Genomic DNA, 19,786 nt, shown 5'->3' on the forward strand with positions numbered 1-19,786 from the left:
TAGAAACCCAGACTGATCACTTGTACTGGTGCACAGCATCCAAAAAGGTAAACCTGGCTGACATCCTCACTTGAGAAAACTAAGTCACACCAGTGTTCTGAAGTCATCAGCTAAACTGCTGCTTGCACAAGCCAATAGGTTTCTACTAGCAACCATAAAAAGAATGTGAAACAAAACCATTCTATTAAATCATTCCTGGTAGTTATGGAAATTGTCATACTTTCATAAATACTGAAAGTTATTTTAATATACCTCTTGGTTTTATGCTTTTGTCCAACAATTAAATCCATGCAAGGATACTGATTTCAGTTAAAAATATCCAGCTCTCCCCTCCAAAAACAAACCTATGCAAATACTTATAATAACATCTATTAGCGTATCATACATATGTATTAACAGTTTACATTCTATTGTTTTTAGGCAAGAATTAGAAATACAAACAAGTTAATGCTGCATTCGTCTAACCTTCATCGCATCAAGAGCCAGCTTCAAATTTGCCTTCTCCATAGGATCAGTGGTATGTTTGACCAGCTCCTATTTGGAAGATATATTTTAGTACTACTTCCATCAAATTAAAACCAACACATAAGAAAACATTTTACAAATAAACCATTTTTATCATTATTCTCACCATAATGTGATAAATCTGATTTAACTAGGCTCTGTTTTCATCAAAAATTTCAAACTGTAAGAAGACCAAATAGATATCAAAAGGACATGAGACAATGGTCAGAAAGGTTTTCCTTTCAACGTTGAACGTGAATTCTATCCCCCACCATCACACTGACACTCTTGCCAGATGTTAAGAAAGATTCCCCTCCTTGACAACTGAACTGATACTTTTTTCTTTTTTGGCTGTGCCACATGGCACGTGGAATCTTAGTTCCCCGACCAGGGATCGAACCCGCGCCCCCTGCATTGGAAGCGTGCAGTCTTACCCACTGGACCACCAGGGAAGTCCCTGAACTGATACTTTTCACTTGTTATCAAACTTGGCTTCTCTATGGCTTTGGATTCTGACAACTCCATCTCTCCTTTGGCCTCAGGGACATCAGGCTCTTCTGTTTGTTGTTGTTATTTTTGTTAGTTCATCTTAAATGTTGCCTATTCATTTGTCTTTCATACCTTCTTCTTTCTTTGCACCTTAGAAATGAGTTATTATTCCCTAGATTTTCACCTTAGTCTTCTGTTATCCTTACGTTACATACTCTGTGAATTCTATCACAACCATTGCCATAACATCGCCTATCATCTAATGTGACAGTCACCCTCAAATGAATGTGCTCAACCCAGAATTCACGCCTGAGTCCCAGACTCATATGTCCTATTAAATTGTTCTACCTGGGTTTCTCGCAAGCCCCTGAAATACAGCATGTCCACACTTCATGCACCTTCACCCGCACCCCTACTCTTGTTCCTGTTTATGTTTTACTGAATGAGGGCACCTCCATCACTTAAGCCAAAACCTCAAAGGTGCCCCTGACTCCTCCCTCTCTCTCACTATGTTCTGTTTGTGTTAACTTCGACCCCTCCCCTTGAAACCTCCTCCACTGGCACTACCTCGGTTCAAGTCCCTGCTCTCTTTCAAATGGGTGACTGTAATAGGCTTCTGATTCATCTTCTGACTTGCAGTCTTTCCTTGCTACAATCTAGTCCCTCGATTGACAGCAGAGTTAAATCTCTAAATGTAAATCAGATCCTGTTACTTAGACTTCTGGGAGGTTCACAAAAGCTTCAGGTTGTCACACATACCTCGTAGATGCTTCATGATCTGAATTCTGCAAACCTCTCCCAACTTCTCTCTCCACTTCCTCTCAGACAACCTATGCCCTACTTCTACTAAGTTAACTGCAATTCTCAAAATAACGTTCTAATATCTGATCCCATTAGGCATGATGTTTTCTCTCCTAGAAAGCCCTTGCTCTCTGATCCACCTGTCAAACCGTCATTCTTCCTTCAAAGCCCAACTCAAGAAATATTCCTCTGTGAAGCTTGTTATGACAGAGGCCTCTTCTCAAGCCATAATTAACTAAGTCTTTATTTGTACCACTTCTGTACCTTCTGCATACTTATCACGTTGTATCGTACTTGGAAGATTACATTTCATTTTCCCCAATAAAACAGTGGACTTTATCAGTGTGAGGGGGGCTGTTTTACATTGTTGAGAGACTCACACTGTATGCAGCTCATGGGATCCATTCAAAAATCTTTGCTGAGGGGCTTCCCTGGTGGCGCAGTGGTTAAGAATCCACCTGCCAATGCAGGGGACACAGGTTTGAGCCTTGGTCCGGGAAGATCCCACGTGCCGCGGAGCAACTAAGCCCGTGCGCCACAACTACTGAGCCTGCGCTCTAGAGCCCGAGTGCCACAATTACTGAAGCCCGAGTGCCTAGAGCCCATGCTCCACAACAAGAGAAGCCACTGCAATGAGAAGCCTGCGCACTGCAATGAAGAGTAGCCGCAACTAGAGAAAGCCCGCGTGCAACAAGGAAGACCCAATGCAGCCTAAAATAAATAAATTAAAAAAAAAATCTTTGCTGAATCCAATACCAGTAGTGTTTCTAGTTGTAAACAGAACCTACAGATATCAAATCTGTTAAGTATAATAAACTTGTCAGAGTGATACTCTTTTGTTTCTATTTTTACTTTTCCTCTATTAAATAATAACAGTATTCTCAAAGTTTCAAACCCCCCACTATAAAATATTTTAATTTTATAAATCCGTGATTTCAAATCACAAGGCATTTCAAAAATGATTTACCCACTAAAATACAGTAGTAAGTAGAAAATATTCAAATTCATACCATATTTATTTAACACATTTCTAAACAGTAGACAAATTAATTCTACTCTACACTATTTTGAAATGGAAAAACATTTCTAGAATTTTTATCTAAGTGTGGTATCCCAGATAAAACTTTTCCTATTTTAAAAAATCATCATGGAACTAAATATACTTTTGAAATTTAAAATATCAAACAACCCAAGAGAAATGAGCAGAAAAAGTTCACTGACTTTCCAAAAGGTAAGGTCATATTTTATACTTTTATAAGTCTGCTTAAAATCTTTTTTTTTTAACATCTTTATTGGAGTATAATTGCTTTACAATGTTGTGTTAGTTTCTGCTGTATAACAAAGTGAATCAGCTATATGCATACATATATCCCCATATCCCTTCCCTCTTGCGTCTCCCTCCCACCCTCCCTATCCCATCCCTTTAGGTGGTCACGAAGCAGGGAGCTGATCTCCCTGTGCGATGCAGCTGCTTCCTACAGCTATCTATTTTATATTTGGTAGTGTATATATGTCCATGCCACTCTCTCACTTCGTCCCAGCTTACCCTTCCCCCTTGCCATGTCGTCAAGTCCATTCTCTACGTCTGCATCTTTATTCCTGTCCTGCCCCTAGGTTCATCAGAACCTTTTTTTTTTTTTTTTTAGATTCCATATGTATGTGTTAGCAAACGGTATTTGTTTTTTCTCTTTCTTACTTCACTCTGTATGACAGACTCTAGGTCCATCCACCTCACTACAAATAACTCAATTTCATTTCTTTTTATGGCTGAGTAATGAAGAAAATAGATATTTCTTGAAAACTGCAACTTTTAAACTCTTCAATCAATATTTGACTATACTAAAGTTACAAGATAAATTATTATCTTCTTTTGGACATGTTTTTAGTTTCATGATGTCTCAGAAATTGACTGCCTAAGTCTTCCTTATTATTTTTTCATAAAATGCAATTTGATTAAGCTGCTTTGAGTTTAGGTCTCATAAATGTTTTAACGCATTTGTAAGGAATAATCAGGGTTTGAATTTTTCTGATTTCTCAGTAGAAAATAGAAATGACTAATAATTTTGCAGTTACAGTTCAAGAAATTTAATATACAAGATGTATAAAGCACAGCAAACTCAGAATTATATTTCACATACAGGTAGTAGATCTTTTTAAAATGGCATTTCACAAGCATCAGCAAAGCTGATAGACTAATAGAGTAAGACATTTCTTTGGAGCAGAACTAACGAGTCTCCTGGTACAGCTATCAAGTTAAATTTATAAGACTCTCCACCCTCATTAGAAGACTAACCGTGGAAACCATAAGCTTGGGGTTATAACAAGAATCACTTCAAAATAAATGCAGTCTTATTATAATTTATAGCAGAAAGTAACACAGAGTGTGACACAATTCTCTTTCGTTTATGGTTATAAGGCACAAATTCTAACACAATTAACCTGTCAAAATTCAAGTGTATTGCAACACTGAGATTCTAATAAATGATTACTGCTAATGACAGAAGACTTGGTTGAAGGGATATTTGTATTTGTTTTGCCTTGCTTTTAAATTTTTTAATTATTTTGGAGCCAGTTCTGTTTGAAAAACTCAAAACGTGACTGTGTGAAAGATACAGAATTATCTTTGCTTAAAAGGAAGAAACAATTTCCAGCTGTTTTGTTATTTCCCACTTAGCTATCCTCATAATTGAAAACTGTAAGGGGATAGGGCTCCAAACATAGTTTCTGCAGCTTAGTTGACCTTCATTAATATTGTGTTGAATTCATGAATGAACAAATAAACCAACAGTTTTAAATTACATACCTGAAGGAGAAGGTGATACTTTAAAACACGCTGCATAGGAACCACAAGCAAATCTCGAAGAGTAAATTTCCCATTATTTGCTCTTTTAGAACATTCCTAAAGAAATTTTTTAAAAATTGAACTGTTTTAGTTTTAGCAAAAGGAGTCATAATACAAACATTAAAGGATGCAAACGCCATAAGCAAAACTGCTATTATACAATAAATATTTTGCTATTTTCCTTAACAATCCTTCTTTCTTAAAACTAGGAAGTATCGTCAGTTAAAAACCAAAAGAAACAAACAAAACTTGTAGCATTTCAACTCTAAATAAGAATAAATATGTAGAACTATTTTACACATGAAAATTATTTTCTCTAGTGGTCCTCCAGCATTTTTCCCTCACTTACCACTTAACCTTTCACCAGTCTCCCCAAGCAGGCCTGTGGACCAGGCATCAAGAACAAGCCCCATTAATTAAACCCACTATGTTCCCTCCCCACCATCATGCCTTGGTTCATTCGGTTCTCTCCAACTGCCATGTGCTTGGACTAGTTCCCAGCAAAATTCATCATCCTCTTGAAGAACTATACTTCAAGGCTGTTAGTAATAGTCCCAATCAAAATTGTGCTGTCTCTCTGTGCCTTGTGGGTCTCTTAATTATTGTTGTATATGTATAATATCTTCCCCAATATATTATGTCTTTTATACCTCTTGAGAATCTGGTATTTACTGACTAAACATTTGTTGTAATGAATGAAATGGAATGATTGACTCCCAAAATTTGCTAAAGTATAAACCCACTACAGGATTCAAAGTTTTCAAAGCCTCAGATTTTATTTTTTTAATCTCACAATCTCCTTTCTTACAAGTTTATCAAAAAATAGCACTGACGGGTTCACTCTATTGACATTAACTAAGACTTTGAGGAAAGTACTTTGAATTTGCAGTGTCAGAGCCTGAATTTAAATCAAGTTTGGCAATTCTTGTCTGTGTGACCTTGAACAAATTGCTTTTCTGATCTTACTGTGTCTCAAATATTCATGGTATCATCCAAAAAAACAATAAGGTGTCATAAAGATATTTTTATTTGTGAGCAACCTAAGTCCAAAATCCTCAGACAATTACATAACCAAGACCAAGGAATTTTCCAGTTCATGGAAGGGGTTGTATTCAAGAAAATACTCTTTAGTTTCCCTTTTCCCCACACTTAGCTTTTCCAGCACATGGAAGGATATATTATATTATCAGAAGCTATAGAAACAAACACCATTAGCTCCAATGACCATATTGAGTTAATGAGTGCTTGACTACAGCTTTCAAACAAGAACTGGTGACACATCCTGACATGTTAGCTCACATCTTGTCAATTGCTGGGGTTCACTGGACAGATAACTATTTCAAATGATTTCTTGCTTCCACAGATTATAGCGAGTTCTGGATCATGGGTCTCAAATAGGAGGTCAAACTGTTAATATTATTGTAATGAATGGGTCTCATCTTCCCAGCTGCATTTTAAGTTCCTTGGAAATTGAGGTTGTATCTTACACTTCTTATGTTATGCCATCTTAACATAGTGTTAAGAACAGAAATGTTATACATTTAAAATTTACTTTGTTATGTTATGGAAGTCAGTGTAAAACTGTTGGGGAAAAAATTATTTCAAGTTCTAAGTTATAAGCTCAGGAAGTAAAGAAACTAGCAGCGCTGGCATTAGCTACAATTAGGGGGCCGAGACTGAAGTGTAAAATGTTTATTAGTATTGAAAGCAAATAAAGGGTAGAAATGATCCTTCCAAACATCCAGTCAAGTGCTTAGCCTCAACTCCAATTCTAAGTGAAAAGAAAAGAAAATGTAATAGGGATGAGCCAGCTTAGAGAACAAGGTAAAGAGACTCTATTACCCTTCACCCCATGTTACTTTGGTTCTACAGTAGGGGTGAAAAAAAGACAAAAATCATCAAGAATAAAAATAACCACAAAAAGAAGACATGAAGGAGGCAGAGAGAAACCTAGTATAAGGCAGCTTTCCCTCCATCATGCTGGGACTTGCAGAAGACAGTTCCAGCAAAGACTATTTGTTGAGGGCTTATAGTAAGTATCTGGTTAAATACTTCCAAATCAGACCCACGGTTAACACAACCAGCATCACCTCACCCTGAGCCTTTCAAACTCAGTCTGAGGTTCTCTCTTTCCCTAAGACTTACAGTGACTACAGAAACTATAGAGTATGCTCACTGGGCAGGATTTTGACAGTGAGTCTGAAAGAAGGGAGAGTAACACGCATATAATGCTGAGAATATAATGCAGGTTTGATTGACCACTTTCTGACTCCTCTCTTGAACCAGAATTATATATCTTTATTAAAAAAAAAAAAACTGCCTAAATGGTGGCTCTATTAGGAAGTCGTTGTGTACGTTGTTAACTTTTATCTTACCATCGTGTTTTAATTTGAGTCAAGGTGGCTTATAGTTCTAGACTCACGAGGCTCTGCTCTCCCAAGAGGAGCAGGGGCCCTTTAGGCTAACAAGGCTGTAAGGATGTCACTTAGTGGTGACTCAAACCATCTCCAGCCATAAGATCCGCATCATCAAGGGATGGTGAGAGGTAAGAAAGAAGGATCCATGATATAGAATTAGTACAGTTACTTGGTAGTCTGTTGATGTGCAAATTTTCTCACCAATAGCTCCCCTTTGTGGGAATTATTTTATTAAATCAGACCAGATACGCTAAACAGTGAAGGGGTTCTGCCTTGCAAATCATCTCCCTCTTCTTCTCTGTTCATCACCTGACCTCACTGCTAAACCCAACAAAGAGCAGCAAGGAGGATATGAGAGAGCCAACCAAGCCACACACAGAAGAGTTGACTATACATCTCTACCTGAAATTTAAGAAGATCCATACATATGGATAATATATTTGAGACGACAATTCATATAACATATAAATAATCGTTTTTCAAAAGATTTTTGAAAGTGCAGACTCTTCTTGTGTGTGTGGGGGGGGGAAAGATGTACCAAAAAAATAAATGACCTAACACAGTTTCCAGACTTATTTTCCATTGTTACCATGTGCTCTATTCATACTAACCTACTTGCCATTTCTCAAACTTGCCTGATCCTTCTGGTCAAGACATACCAATTCTTCCAGAATGCCCTACATGGACTCTCATCTATCAAGACTCACCTCATTCTTCAGTGACCTAACTCAAATGCTCCCTCTTCAGATAAATCTTCCACAGTCTAACTATACTGAAGTGATCACTCAGTCTTACTCATGGAGCCCTGACTACGAGTGCTTATCACATACTACTTAATCTCATCATATGTGTGCCTGTCTTGCCTTCTTATGGGCAATATCCATGCCCTTTTTTAATTTTTTATTATTATTTTTATTATTATCATTTTTTAACATCTTTATTGGGGTATAATTGCTTTACAATGGTGTGTTAGTTTCTGCTTTATAACAAAGTGAATCAGTTATACATATTCCATGCCCTTTTTATACGTTTTCCCCTAAATATCTTTTGGCCGTGTTATGCAGCATGTGGGATCTTATTTCCCCGACCAGGGATCGAACCCACGTCCCCTACACTGGAAGCACAGAGTCTTACCACTGGACCTCCAGGGAAGTCCCAATATCTTATATTTTTAGTAAACAGTTTACATCTACATACATATTATCTCACATACATCTTACTCATCCTGTACCTTTTACTACCCTGGGCAACTTACTCATGATCTCTCTGAACACTGGCTTTCTTAACCATAAGATAAAAAAATTAATTGTATGTATCTCACAAAGTCATGAGGATCTAATGAGATAAGACATGTAAAAAAGCCATAAATCTTCTATCTCACTACTGTTATTATTACTGCCACATTATTATTTTATAGAGCTATATATTAACATATTTTATGAAATTACACTTAGAATTCATAGAAATTTGCTGTTGCATAGATCATGAAAAGAATATGTTGGTTTTAGTTTATTTTACTCTGTCATAGACACACAAAAAATAAACAGGCACCTCTAATTTCAGTTTGACATCTTCTTTTGTCTTAGAAATGTAGTCTAAACTAGAGATGGCCAACTCCACTCCACTGCAGTACTGCCCATAAATAACCAACCTGAAAGGAAAAGAGAGAGAGGAAAAAATCTGAGGACAAAAAGGCAAGAATAAAGTGGAAGAGGAAACTCACCTATTTAAAACCACAATTAGGCATAACCAAAGCAAATCTCACTCGTCCTGCACCTCTTACTTTCCAGGTAACCCTGGGCAGATTACTCATAATTTCTCTGAACCTCAGCTTTCTCGTTTCTTTTTAAGACACACCACACATACAGTTATAGAATGAAAGTCACTCATATTTACAGTATTAAAAATGACTATTTTTAATTTCCAAATTTGAATGGGATTGATTCCATGCATGTTTTTATAGCAGGTAGATTTTACAAACTGGCTTAATGACTGTTAATATTGTTTGAGTGCATATAATAATCAAAAACAAAATTAAAAACTTCTCTTCAAGTTTCTATTAGAGACCAACTTTTACACTGTTCACGCTCACTCAGGAACAGTTTTATTTTCTACTACTGTTTCACTGTAATCACTACTTACAACTCTACTCATTAATAAACCTCCTACTCCCTCCCCCGTTTTAATTAAGAAAAATACATTATTTGAAAAGTGGGAATGAGAGGGCTGAGCTGTGCTGGCTGGGAGATAACTTATATTGCATGGGGTCTGAGCCTGCTTCGGGAAGGGTATCTCTGGGGTAATACCGATTTTTGCAAAGAGCCCGGTTAATTTATTGTTTCTTTTAGCCCTCTACTGGAAAACAAAAAAACTACTACATTAATATTTATCTAATGTTGATGTAAGCAATTAATTAGCTACTTCTTAGTACTAGGAACTATAGTGCTTGATTTTAAAAGAGAGCGCTCTATTTTAAGCAAAATTCCTTGGTACTTCTAATTTATGTGAATTGTTCAGAAGATTTTTTTCAAATTCAGAAAGGGAAACTGACGTTGGCTGTGAATGTAATACTCCAAAATACAGAATTATAAGGTATTAGAGTTGGAAAAAGCACTACGTACCAGATAATCTACCCCTAACATTTACAGATGGAAAAAAGGAGGCTCAGAGAGTTAAAATGACTTCCTGAAGTCTACAGGACTCAAGAGTGACAGAAACTGCACCTTCTGGTTTTCAATGCAAAAGTCTGAACCCTTCTTTTTTTCTTCCCTGATACACATATAGAGGTCAACCACTACCCAGAAATTAACTGTCCCATGTTCTAATTACTGCCCAGACAGTATCTTAATGAACGATAGTAATAGCTACTTATGAGCAATTTTAGTACTAACCCTCACTATAATTACAAACTAATAGCCACAAAATTTAAAATCCAAAAGTTACCTTTCCTTGTAGTTAATGAAAACTTGATACAAGTTCTGGTCGTTTTTATTTACAATGGAATCATGAATCTCTTGCATTAGGTTCCGATGAACTTTTACAAGTTCCTTAGAAAAGAAAACAGTGGCAAAGCAAATTAGGAATCTGAACCAAAAAAATCACCCGGAGCCCAGCATCCCTATTGCTGCCAGACTTGCCATTCAAGGATATGCTGAATACCCTCAATATATAAACCTGCTACCATCAGTAAAGAGGAAAAAAAGGAGGGGAAAGAAGAGAAAAGAGAGAAGGGGAAGGGGAGGGGAGGGAGAGAGGGGGAGAAAGATAGGCCATGTTCACGGAAAATAGCAATTTCAGATCTGACTGTGGAAAAAGAAATTCGCTCTCTAGTTATTAAAGGGTAATTTATTCCTTGTATAAAAATATGTACAGTTCAGTTTCATCTTATAATCACTTTAAATTTTTAAATAAAACTATCCCAGTGCTTAATGTTTTACTGACAGGATAAAGTAATGATTCATGTCCTCGAGACATAAAAATGTAGATTTGTACTTTGGTCAATTAGTGGTGTCCTGGAGCTAAGCTAACAATAATCAGACTAAATTACTTGAAACCAGCCAACTAATGTCATAAATAAGCAGCAAATAAATTGTAGTAGGCAGTTTACTAGGGCAACTCAAAAGATAGAATTTCACATTTTTCCTGATAAGCAAGTAATTTTCGGTCAGACAGTAAAATACATGTCACAGCCAGGAAATGAGGAGATCCGAATCAAGGTGCCAATTCTCCCAGGATCTCTTCCCGTGTACCTTGGAGCACACATTGATGCAGGGCATGCCCTTCCTTAGGAGGTGCTAAGTGAAACATGAATATGTTGGCCCTGTCACTTTTCTGAGGAGCATGGAAAAGCTATTAGAATAAGGACTGTCAAATGCGTTCTAAGTTACAGTGAGCGTATTTAGGTGGTTTAAGATCCTCATCTTCCTAAAATGTGTGGTTTGTTTTATGCTAAATATTCATTTGATATTGGGATCTTTTTCTTCCTTCTACGTTACAAATCAATAAGAATGTCTTCATTTGGCCAAAATCAGGAACAAGGACAACACGCCATAGCTAAACTGGTGCAAAGCAACACTAAATATAAAGGAATCAAAATATTAGAGACTTTACAGGTGATACAAGCAAGCCGGTTCATAAAAGCTTATATACTGTATATAAGAGCGACATATTAAAACTGAGGGACTACCCTGATGGTCTAGTGGGTAAGACTCTGCACTCCAAATGCAGGGGGCCCGGGTCTGACCCCTGGTCGAGGAACTAGAGCCTGCATACATGCCGCAACTAGAAGTCCGCATGCCGCAACGAAGGTCCCGTGTGCCGCAACAAAGGTCCCGTGTGCCACAACGAAGACCCAGCACGGCCAAAATAAATAAATTAAATAAATAAATAAATATTAAAGGAAAAAAAGAAAAACTGAGGCCAGTTCTAGAGGTCTAAGAACTTGAATCTTGCCTAGCAAGACCTTACATGGTATTGCATTTGGCTTGCCTCTATGCTTTTGGGTACATATCCTTTTAGGACTGTCAGATAATAAGGTACCCTGAAATTTGAAATGCTATGTAAATGTGAAGAAAAGCTCCTCACATCTTACCATTAAAATAGACTGTTATATCGGGCTTCCCTGGTGGCGCAGTGGTTAAGAACCTGCCTGTCAATGCAGGGGACACAGGTTCGAGCCCTGGTCCAGGAAGATCAGGGGACACAGGTTTGAGCCCTGGTCCAGGAAGATCCCACATGTTGCGGAGCAACTAAGCCCATGTGCCACAACTACTGAGCCTGCACTCTAGAGCCTGCAAGCCACAACTACTGAGCCCATGTGCCACAAGTACTGAAGCCCATGCGCCTAGAGCCCGTGCTCCACAACAAGAGAAGCCACCACAATGAGAAGCCTGAACACCGCAACGAAGAGTAGCCCCCGCTCGATGCAAATAGAGAAGGCCCACGCAGCAAAAAAAACCCAACACAACAAAAAAAAATAAATAAATAAATTTATTTTAAAAATAAAAGACTGTTATATCATAAAGAAGCAGTGTATTTCAGAAATGAGAGTTTAGGCTGATGCAACCAGAAGAAAACACCAAAAAGCAGAGGACAAGGAAGTGTAGGAATGGAGGGAAGTGAAGAAGACAGATGGAGCCAGGACAGTGTCTGTAAGATGGGGTTGGGGGGCTGAAAGAACAATAGAGCAGGGAATGGGGCAGAAGGGGATTCCCACAAGAGAAAGAGACCATAACACCAGGGATTAACTGAGACTACCTTGTTGTGACAAGCAGTTAAGTATAATACATCAACCGTATCATTTGCGTTCAGCATACATTCTGACTTTTGCTTGACAATAAGACTTACTAGTTATTTCCAGAAAATAAGACTATAAAAACTCAGGAGACAGAAAATTGGGTTAAAATTCTTTAAAAATACAACAGAATGTTCAAATAGGGACCCAATAAGAAAAGAGGATTTTATAGAAGTGTACCACAATTTTAGCTAGCATGTTTTTACTTACAGGAATGTTGATGAATACTGAATCAAATTCAGCTGCTGTCAGAAATCTTTTTAATGGTGCCATGAAATACTACCAGGAGAGAAGAGAGGGGTAATAATTAAGCACAACTTATCCTAATCTATATAATAGTTTTTCATCAATGAGCAATAAATATTACTGAAGTTAATCAGTATTATGAATACCAAGAAAAAAGCAGAAACTATTTTCTCTACCGTAAAGATTCTATATTTGAACAGAGATATGAAGACATAAATACAAGTTAATACATTTAAAATATAAAATAAAAGATTTGGGCTATAAATCCTTCTGAAAGTAAGAAAAAAAAGAAGAGAGAACACCACTGGCTGAACTGGCAACAAATGGCAACCTTCTGGAGATATGTTTGAGGACTAATTCAAAATATCCCTCAAATGCTCTGTGAAGATTCCAGATCCCTGAGACCAATAATTTGCATATACAATTTATGGATCATTCCCCTTCATTCTTTGAGAATTTTAGTTCCTGGCCTACCATATCTCTGTCCATTACTACTCCCATCTTCATTTTTGGTCGTATCAGTATCTGTGCAGATAGTCCTTCCAATAGCCTGGCCTCTCGTTTCCCTGAACTCCAATAATCTGTGCCCTATCCTAGCTCAGGTCCTCCTGTGGTCATAGCCCAAGACCCCATCATTACCAACAACTGCATATGCTCCACAGAATTAAGTTGAAGCAAGCAAGTCTCTGACCTCTACCCTCCTACCTTTACAGCTCATTTCTTCAAGGACTTCTCCAACCCACTGGGTCTGCCAATCCCCTGACCATCTCACATCCCTCATGTCCACATTTCCCTTTTTACCCAGTTTACATTCCACGAGCCATCATCAGAATCACTGCCCTACAAATACCCTTACCCTCTCTTCTTTCATTCTGGAAAAATGAAAACCCTGGTTAAATCTAGCTTGCCATATATTTTGTGCCTATACCTAAGAAGTTAAACAGAAGCTACACTGATAGCTAATTAAAAATATAATCACAAAACCCAAATGAGCCTGTAATGCTACATTATCCTAGTACATTTACCCTCTCGTTCTCCTAAACAACTCTTCCATGCCTTCATCTCTCTTTTTAAACTTCCAAAACTTTCTCCTGGTTCTCATTCTCCTAGCCTCCAAATGTGGAAGTCACCAGAGGTGACCTCAAACCTCTTCTCTATCAACATCCATTCCCTTGGTGATTCATCTAGTGCCATGGCTTTAAACACCACTGCATAATGATAATGGCCCAATCTATACACCCAACCTTTCCCCTGAATGTCAGACTCAAACATCTAACTTCCTCCTCAATACATCCCCTTGGAAGCTAATAGGTATTACAAATTTAGTAAGTCCCAACAGACTCGTGATTCCTACACCTGTCCTTCTCCATCTCAGTCACCATCTTCACCATTTACACAGTTACTCATGCTAAAAACCTAGCATTGTTAGGAATTCCCACTGGGCAGTCCAGTGGTTAGGACTCTTGCACTTCCACTGCTGTGGGCCCAGGGTTCAATCCCTAGTCAGGGAACTAAGATCTCACAAACCGAGCCATGTGGCGTGGCCAAAAAAAAACAAACAAACAAACAGACAAAAAAACAAGAACAGAAAACCAAGAATTCTTGATTGCTCTTTCCACACATCCTTTACCTAATCCATCATCAAATCCACTTGGCTCTACTTTCAAAATTTATTCAGAATCTGACCACTCCCTGCCACCTCAACCAATTCCACCATTTTCCATCAACTTAATTATTATGATATCCTTCTAACATTTTTCTCAATTTCCACCCTTGCCTGACAAGAGTCAGAATGATCTGTTAAAAACTTACATTAGATCCCATCACTTCTTCTACTCCAAACGCTCTAGCTTTTAGCCAGGTGCTCCTATATGTCCCCTGTGACCTGGGGGCTCACAAAGTCTCTGATCTCACTGCTCCCCTGCACTCATTCTGCTTCAGCCTCCTGGGCTGTTGCTGTTCCCTGAAGCACACTGAACGCTGTCCCACGTGAGGACCTTTCTCCCAGGGATTGTCCACTCTGGGATATTCGCATGGCTTACTCCCTCCATTCACAAAGCTCTCCGCTTAAATACGATCTGACCACAGAGGCCTTCCATTACCACTCTATAAAAGGTAACACCAGCCTCTCCCATCACTCACTACCCGCTTCCTCTGCCTTATTTTTCTTCAGAGAATTTATCACCACCTGGCATACTCATTTGCTTAAATTATAAACCCTCCCATGAGAGTGTCATGAGAACTAGAGCTTTGTTGTGTTGACTGCTATACCCCCAGTCCCTAGAATAGTGCCATTCACATACTAAGAAATCAATAAATCATTGTGGGATGAGTAAATCTGCTTTGAGATCTTTAAACCCAAAGTTCTGCTGAAAATCAGGATATACAGACACTGTAGAAACACTGAGCCTAATGTATTAGCAAGGCAGTATTGGAGCATCAAGAATGATACCTAATGACTTACTTTTTCTATTGACTCCAATGTTTCTGTATATTTTTCCTCTGTCTGCTTGATTTCTGCTAGGCAGCAACTCCGTATGTCATTTTCTGGACATTTCTACGATTAGAATTTTCAAATTAACATTATTTAATCAAATTCATGTATTAATCTTTCCAGTAGAAGATAGAAATAAAAATTTTTGACTTTTTTAAGTGTTCCATTCTAATAAAACACATAACTGAAAGATATATTTAACTCCATTTGGGAAGGATCTTTGCTTTTTAAAAGAATTTGAACAAATGAAAAAGTTTTAGATAATTAAAAATATACTTTTGAGTATACTCTCTTTAAACTGAAACATCTATTTTAGTATAAATGTTACTGAATCTGGAGACATCATGAATGGTCTTATACAGTTTTCTTAATGTACAGCATACTTCATAAGTGCTGTAGAAATACTGCAAAAATCATAAAAGGATATTTGGTAAGTAAAAAATCTTAAAATATTTTTTCAAGAGTTAACATCTTGGTGTTTGGCTCTCTTACTGTTTAAGACTCTAGGCAGTAGAACATAGTAGGAAATCAAAGTTTTGGGGATCAGATAGAATTTGGTTCAAGAACCAGTTTTGCTGTTATTAGTTTGTCTAATCTCTCTGTGTCTTGGTTTTCTCATCTATAAAACAGAATTACAGTACCCAGCCCAAGGAGCTGTAAATGAGATAACCTGTGTAGCGTGCTTAACACCCTGAGGAATGCACAAGAAGGGCCCTGTGCGTTCAATCATCATCACTGCTCACCCTGGGCCACGTGAACAGCCCAGCACCGTAAGCTCAGTGAAGACGGTCCTTGGGAAAGACAATGAAGAATTTGCTGGTGCCCAAAGAAGTTGATAATTAAAGGGGTATGGACGATACTCCATCACCTAAAACACTCTTAAACTGCTGCCACAGGCGTCCTGTCAGCTCGTGCAGTGGGTTAAAGCACACATTCATGACGTTTACTGAACACAGGCCAGCCAACTTGTTTCCATCCCACAGAAGCTACTGTCCCCTATGTGGGCACCGGACAACCCGCCGGCCCTTTATTAAATGCAAGAGGTCCAAGAGAGCTGAGCGAATTCATCAAAGCACCGAAGAAACCTAAAGTACCACCCAGCTGATGAAGGAAGTCTTTTGTGTAAAGAAAATGTTAATAAAAGCTTAAGCAACTGACCTTATTTTTCATTTCAAATTATATATGAGAAAATCATTCAAGGTAATTCTGAATGTTTTAGATATTTTAATGCAGATAAAGCTTTGTGGGCTGCTGTTGACTATGGCAACATCTGAAACTAAGTTCATAAAATAGTAAAAAATGCTAGGAGACCTATAATGAAACAAACGACAACAACAAAAATATCTTATATCAACCCCTAACAAACAGGAAGAAATATTCTTTAACCTATACTTTATGCCACATCAAACTTAAAGCAGATTTACCTGCTTTGCAAGAGATTTCCTTTCATAACAATGTAATTTCATGATCCCCTGAAATTATGTTCTATTGGCACTCTGCAATTATTTAGCTGTGTGGCATGCCGTTTACTTGTTAGACTTGATTTTCTTACTAGTAAACGGAGAGATTTAGACCAGAGACTTCCTATGGTTGTTCTGAACTGTAAAATGTCATGTTTACATGTCTCCAAATGCAGCAACACGTCATGGTTATACAGTTACAAGCAAGTAAACATAAAAAACAAACAAAAAAAAATCCCAGCAGAAGTTACATAAATAATTATTGTATTATAATTATGCTATTATTTTATAATTATAATTAATATACTTATAACATAAATATTATTTCATATTAATTATAATTATTGTATTCATTCGTCTTTCAAATAATCACTTTCCTAATAAAATACTCAGAATAACAAGTCATGATTATAGAGTTATAAGCAAGATAAAAAAGAAAAACAACGATCCCAGCAGAAGTTACATAAATAATTATAACCATTGTATTAATTATAATTATGCTATTGTTTTATAATTATAATTAGTATAATTAAAACATAAATATTATTTTATTAATTATTATATTAATTAGTCCTTCCAATAATCACTTTCCTAATAAGATACTCAGAGTAACTTAAAAAACAGGCAAGTCAAAGTCCTACAGGCTGATGCGCCTCCTCTGCCTTCATCAAGTCCTCGTACACTTCGCCACCTTCGTCTTCCCCATAAACACAGTCGTACAGACCCTCTTCATCTTCCACACGGGTTTCACTGAAGCAAAAGGTATAACATAAACGTCATTTTCTAGCATGCAGTAAATACAGTAGTTAGAAATAGCTTACTGGTTATCAACAGAAAATCCAGAGAGCAAATCAAATACAGTGGAAGGAGGCAAAGGTTTACATTACAGCTCTGCCCCTCCTAATAAGAACAAGGACAAACGACAACCACAGAATCTGACAACGATGGCAGTGCCCTAACCTCCACTGGGCGTTTACTACGCCTCTCTGCATGGGTTATCTCACCTGGTTTGCCCAGGTCCAGCATTAATTTTGTTATCAGGTAGGCACTGTTGTTTGGCCAATTCAAGTGACAAGGACTTTGAGAGAACACAATGTTCTTTGACTTGCCCAGGATAACACAGCTAATCAGACAGCAGAGCCAGGATTTAAAACCCAGTCTGTCTTACACACTGAGTGTTTTAACTGCTCTATCATACTACCTCCCATTTTTCATATGTCAAGACCTCAGTTTCATTACCTGTATTAAAGGGTATAATATGGAGAAGACACAGGAGTTGGGGAGGACCTAATATGTTATAAATAATCTTTATAAAGCAAAAATTTCTGCTGATTATAATTGTCAATATCTAATGCAATGGTTTTCAAACCATGTTCCTTCAAGGCCACTCAGAGGGTACCCACAGGTTTGATTCTTTCAGATTCTGCTTTTATCTGTTCTATTTGTATTTTGCTTAAAGAAATGGTCCCAAGGCCACAAGACGTTTTTAAAAGCCATTGAAATTCTTCTGCTGGTCTCCTGGCAGTGGAAAATAATCCCTATTTTTTTTTTAACATCTTTATTGGAGTATAATTGCTTTACAATGGTGTGTTAGCTTCCGCTTTATAACAAAGTGCACAGGTTTACAATCTCAAATGAAGGGTTAGGGAAAGATAAGCAGTCACTGTGGAAGCCTTCATGGAGACTTTAAAAATCGGGCCCTATTCAGTCAACACAGAAACAGCTGTTTCCACCTATCACCCATTCTGTTACTACTCCTTAAGATTTTCCTTTCAGTTCAAGAGTTCTAGAATTAGCTTCTATTAACTAATAATGCCAAAGAACTGAGATTAATAAATTTAGGTATGTTAGAAAGAAGCATTAATATCTCCCTGAAAAGAAATTCAACTCGTTCAGTACCGCCAGCCCTTAGCATTTCTCTTGGGCCTGTGCAGATAGAACATTATAAATTGACGTACAAAAATAAAAGCACTAACTATAAATGTCACTCTGCAACTCGGAGCATTTTTCAAAGTAGGTGCAATCACAAGGTTGTCTATGTTTGTCATGAAGAGTTATCTGGAGGCATTTGACAGAAATGAACTGTCAGACACCCAGAAGAAAGGAAGGTGCCTTAAAGGAGAACGCTCTGGTGGTGAGAGAAGTTTCAGAGAACCTGCTGTGAGAAAAATTCATTCCAGGATTACCTGTCCACCCATCCACCCACCTACCTGATTCTTAAACTAAGAACCTACTGATTGCCAGACTCACCAGTGCTAAGAATGCTAAGATCCAAGGGCTCTCCCATAGTCTAGTGTGGAAAACAGCACATAAACACATAATTCTATGAGTGCAGAGGGAAGAGTAAGAATAACTCTGACTAAGGAAGGCAGGGAAAGCTTCATGGAAGATACTACATCTGAACTGGATCTTGAGTGTATTTATTTATTCAATAGGTATTTGCTGAATAAATACTATGTTCCAGCAGATATAGCTGCAGACAAGGCAGACACAGTTTCCACCCTCCAGGGTGACACAATGAATGAGAAGAGGGGATGAGCATTCAAAGGACCCCAACCTGTGCGATGGCAGAGAGGTGTGCAGAAGCTGGCGACGTGAGGGGTGGAGTCCCGTCCAGCGGGACCAGGTGAGTGAGGGGAGCCCCAGAGGGAAGAGGTGAACCAATCTGAGAAGGGCCCTGCGCTCTGGGAGCTCAACCTTACCTGGGCATCTGAGGACCACAGTGGGTTATAGAGGGGTAGTGTGGAGGGTCAAGAAGCCAAGCAGGGAGATAGAGAAGCCAAGAAATGAAATGCTGTGGGTGAGAGGTAATGAGTACCATAACCAGGGTAAAGGCAGATGAGGAGAGAAACAGACTCAGGAGACCGTGTCAGCTACAACCAACCAGACTTGGGGACCAATCCGGATTAGGGAGAGGGGGGAGGACTGAAGGATGCTTTCAGCTCTGTACTCTGAAAAACTGGGGAGACGGTGAGTCTTATTGGCAGTTCCAGAATTTCCATACTGAGGGGCTTAGGCAGGCAGTCTCGCCTTAGGCAGTCCCGCCTGAGAACAGTGGGGCTGTTAAACTGGTTCGAGCACTTTCTATAACTCATCAAAGGGTAGGAAGGTCTGATGAGTTCATGAAGGAACTGAGATTAAAGAAATGATAAAGGAGTAGGTTCTGTATCAAAGGGGATCCTGTTCAGAAGGAAAACAGGCTGTGAAATCCTTTTCCTCCCTCAGACCCTCCAACCCCCA

At 38.2% G+C, this 19,786-nt stretch overlaps 1 protein-coding gene across 1 annotated transcript in view; it reads right to left on the reverse strand.

Annotated features, from left to right (window-relative positions):
* Positions 1-19,786, reverse strand: part of VAV3 (vav guanine nucleotide exchange factor 3) — a 395,580-nt gene that overhangs the window by 194,596 nt on the left and 181,198 nt on the right. Inside the window, exons 5-11 of the mRNA XM_060026411.1 lie at positions 17,188-17,296; positions 15,057-15,149; positions 12,557-12,625; positions 9,997-10,100; positions 8,605-8,704; positions 4,598-4,693; positions 466-534 (exon numbers count right to left, since the gene is read on the reverse strand). Coding sequence (XP_059882394.1) covers positions 466-534; positions 4,598-4,693; positions 8,605-8,704; positions 9,997-10,100; positions 12,557-12,625; positions 15,057-15,149; positions 17,188-17,296 — 640 coding nt within the window. The remainder of the gene's footprint in view (positions 1-465; positions 535-4,597; positions 4,694-8,604; positions 8,705-9,996; positions 10,101-12,556; positions 12,626-15,056; positions 15,150-17,187; positions 17,297-19,786) is intronic.

Source organism: Delphinus delphis, chromosome 1, assembly GCF_949987515.2.
Source record: "Delphinus delphis chromosome 1, mDelDel1.2, whole genome shotgun sequence".
NCBI classification, from domain to species: Eukaryota; Metazoa; Chordata; class Mammalia; order Artiodactyla; family Delphinidae; genus Delphinus; species Delphinus delphis.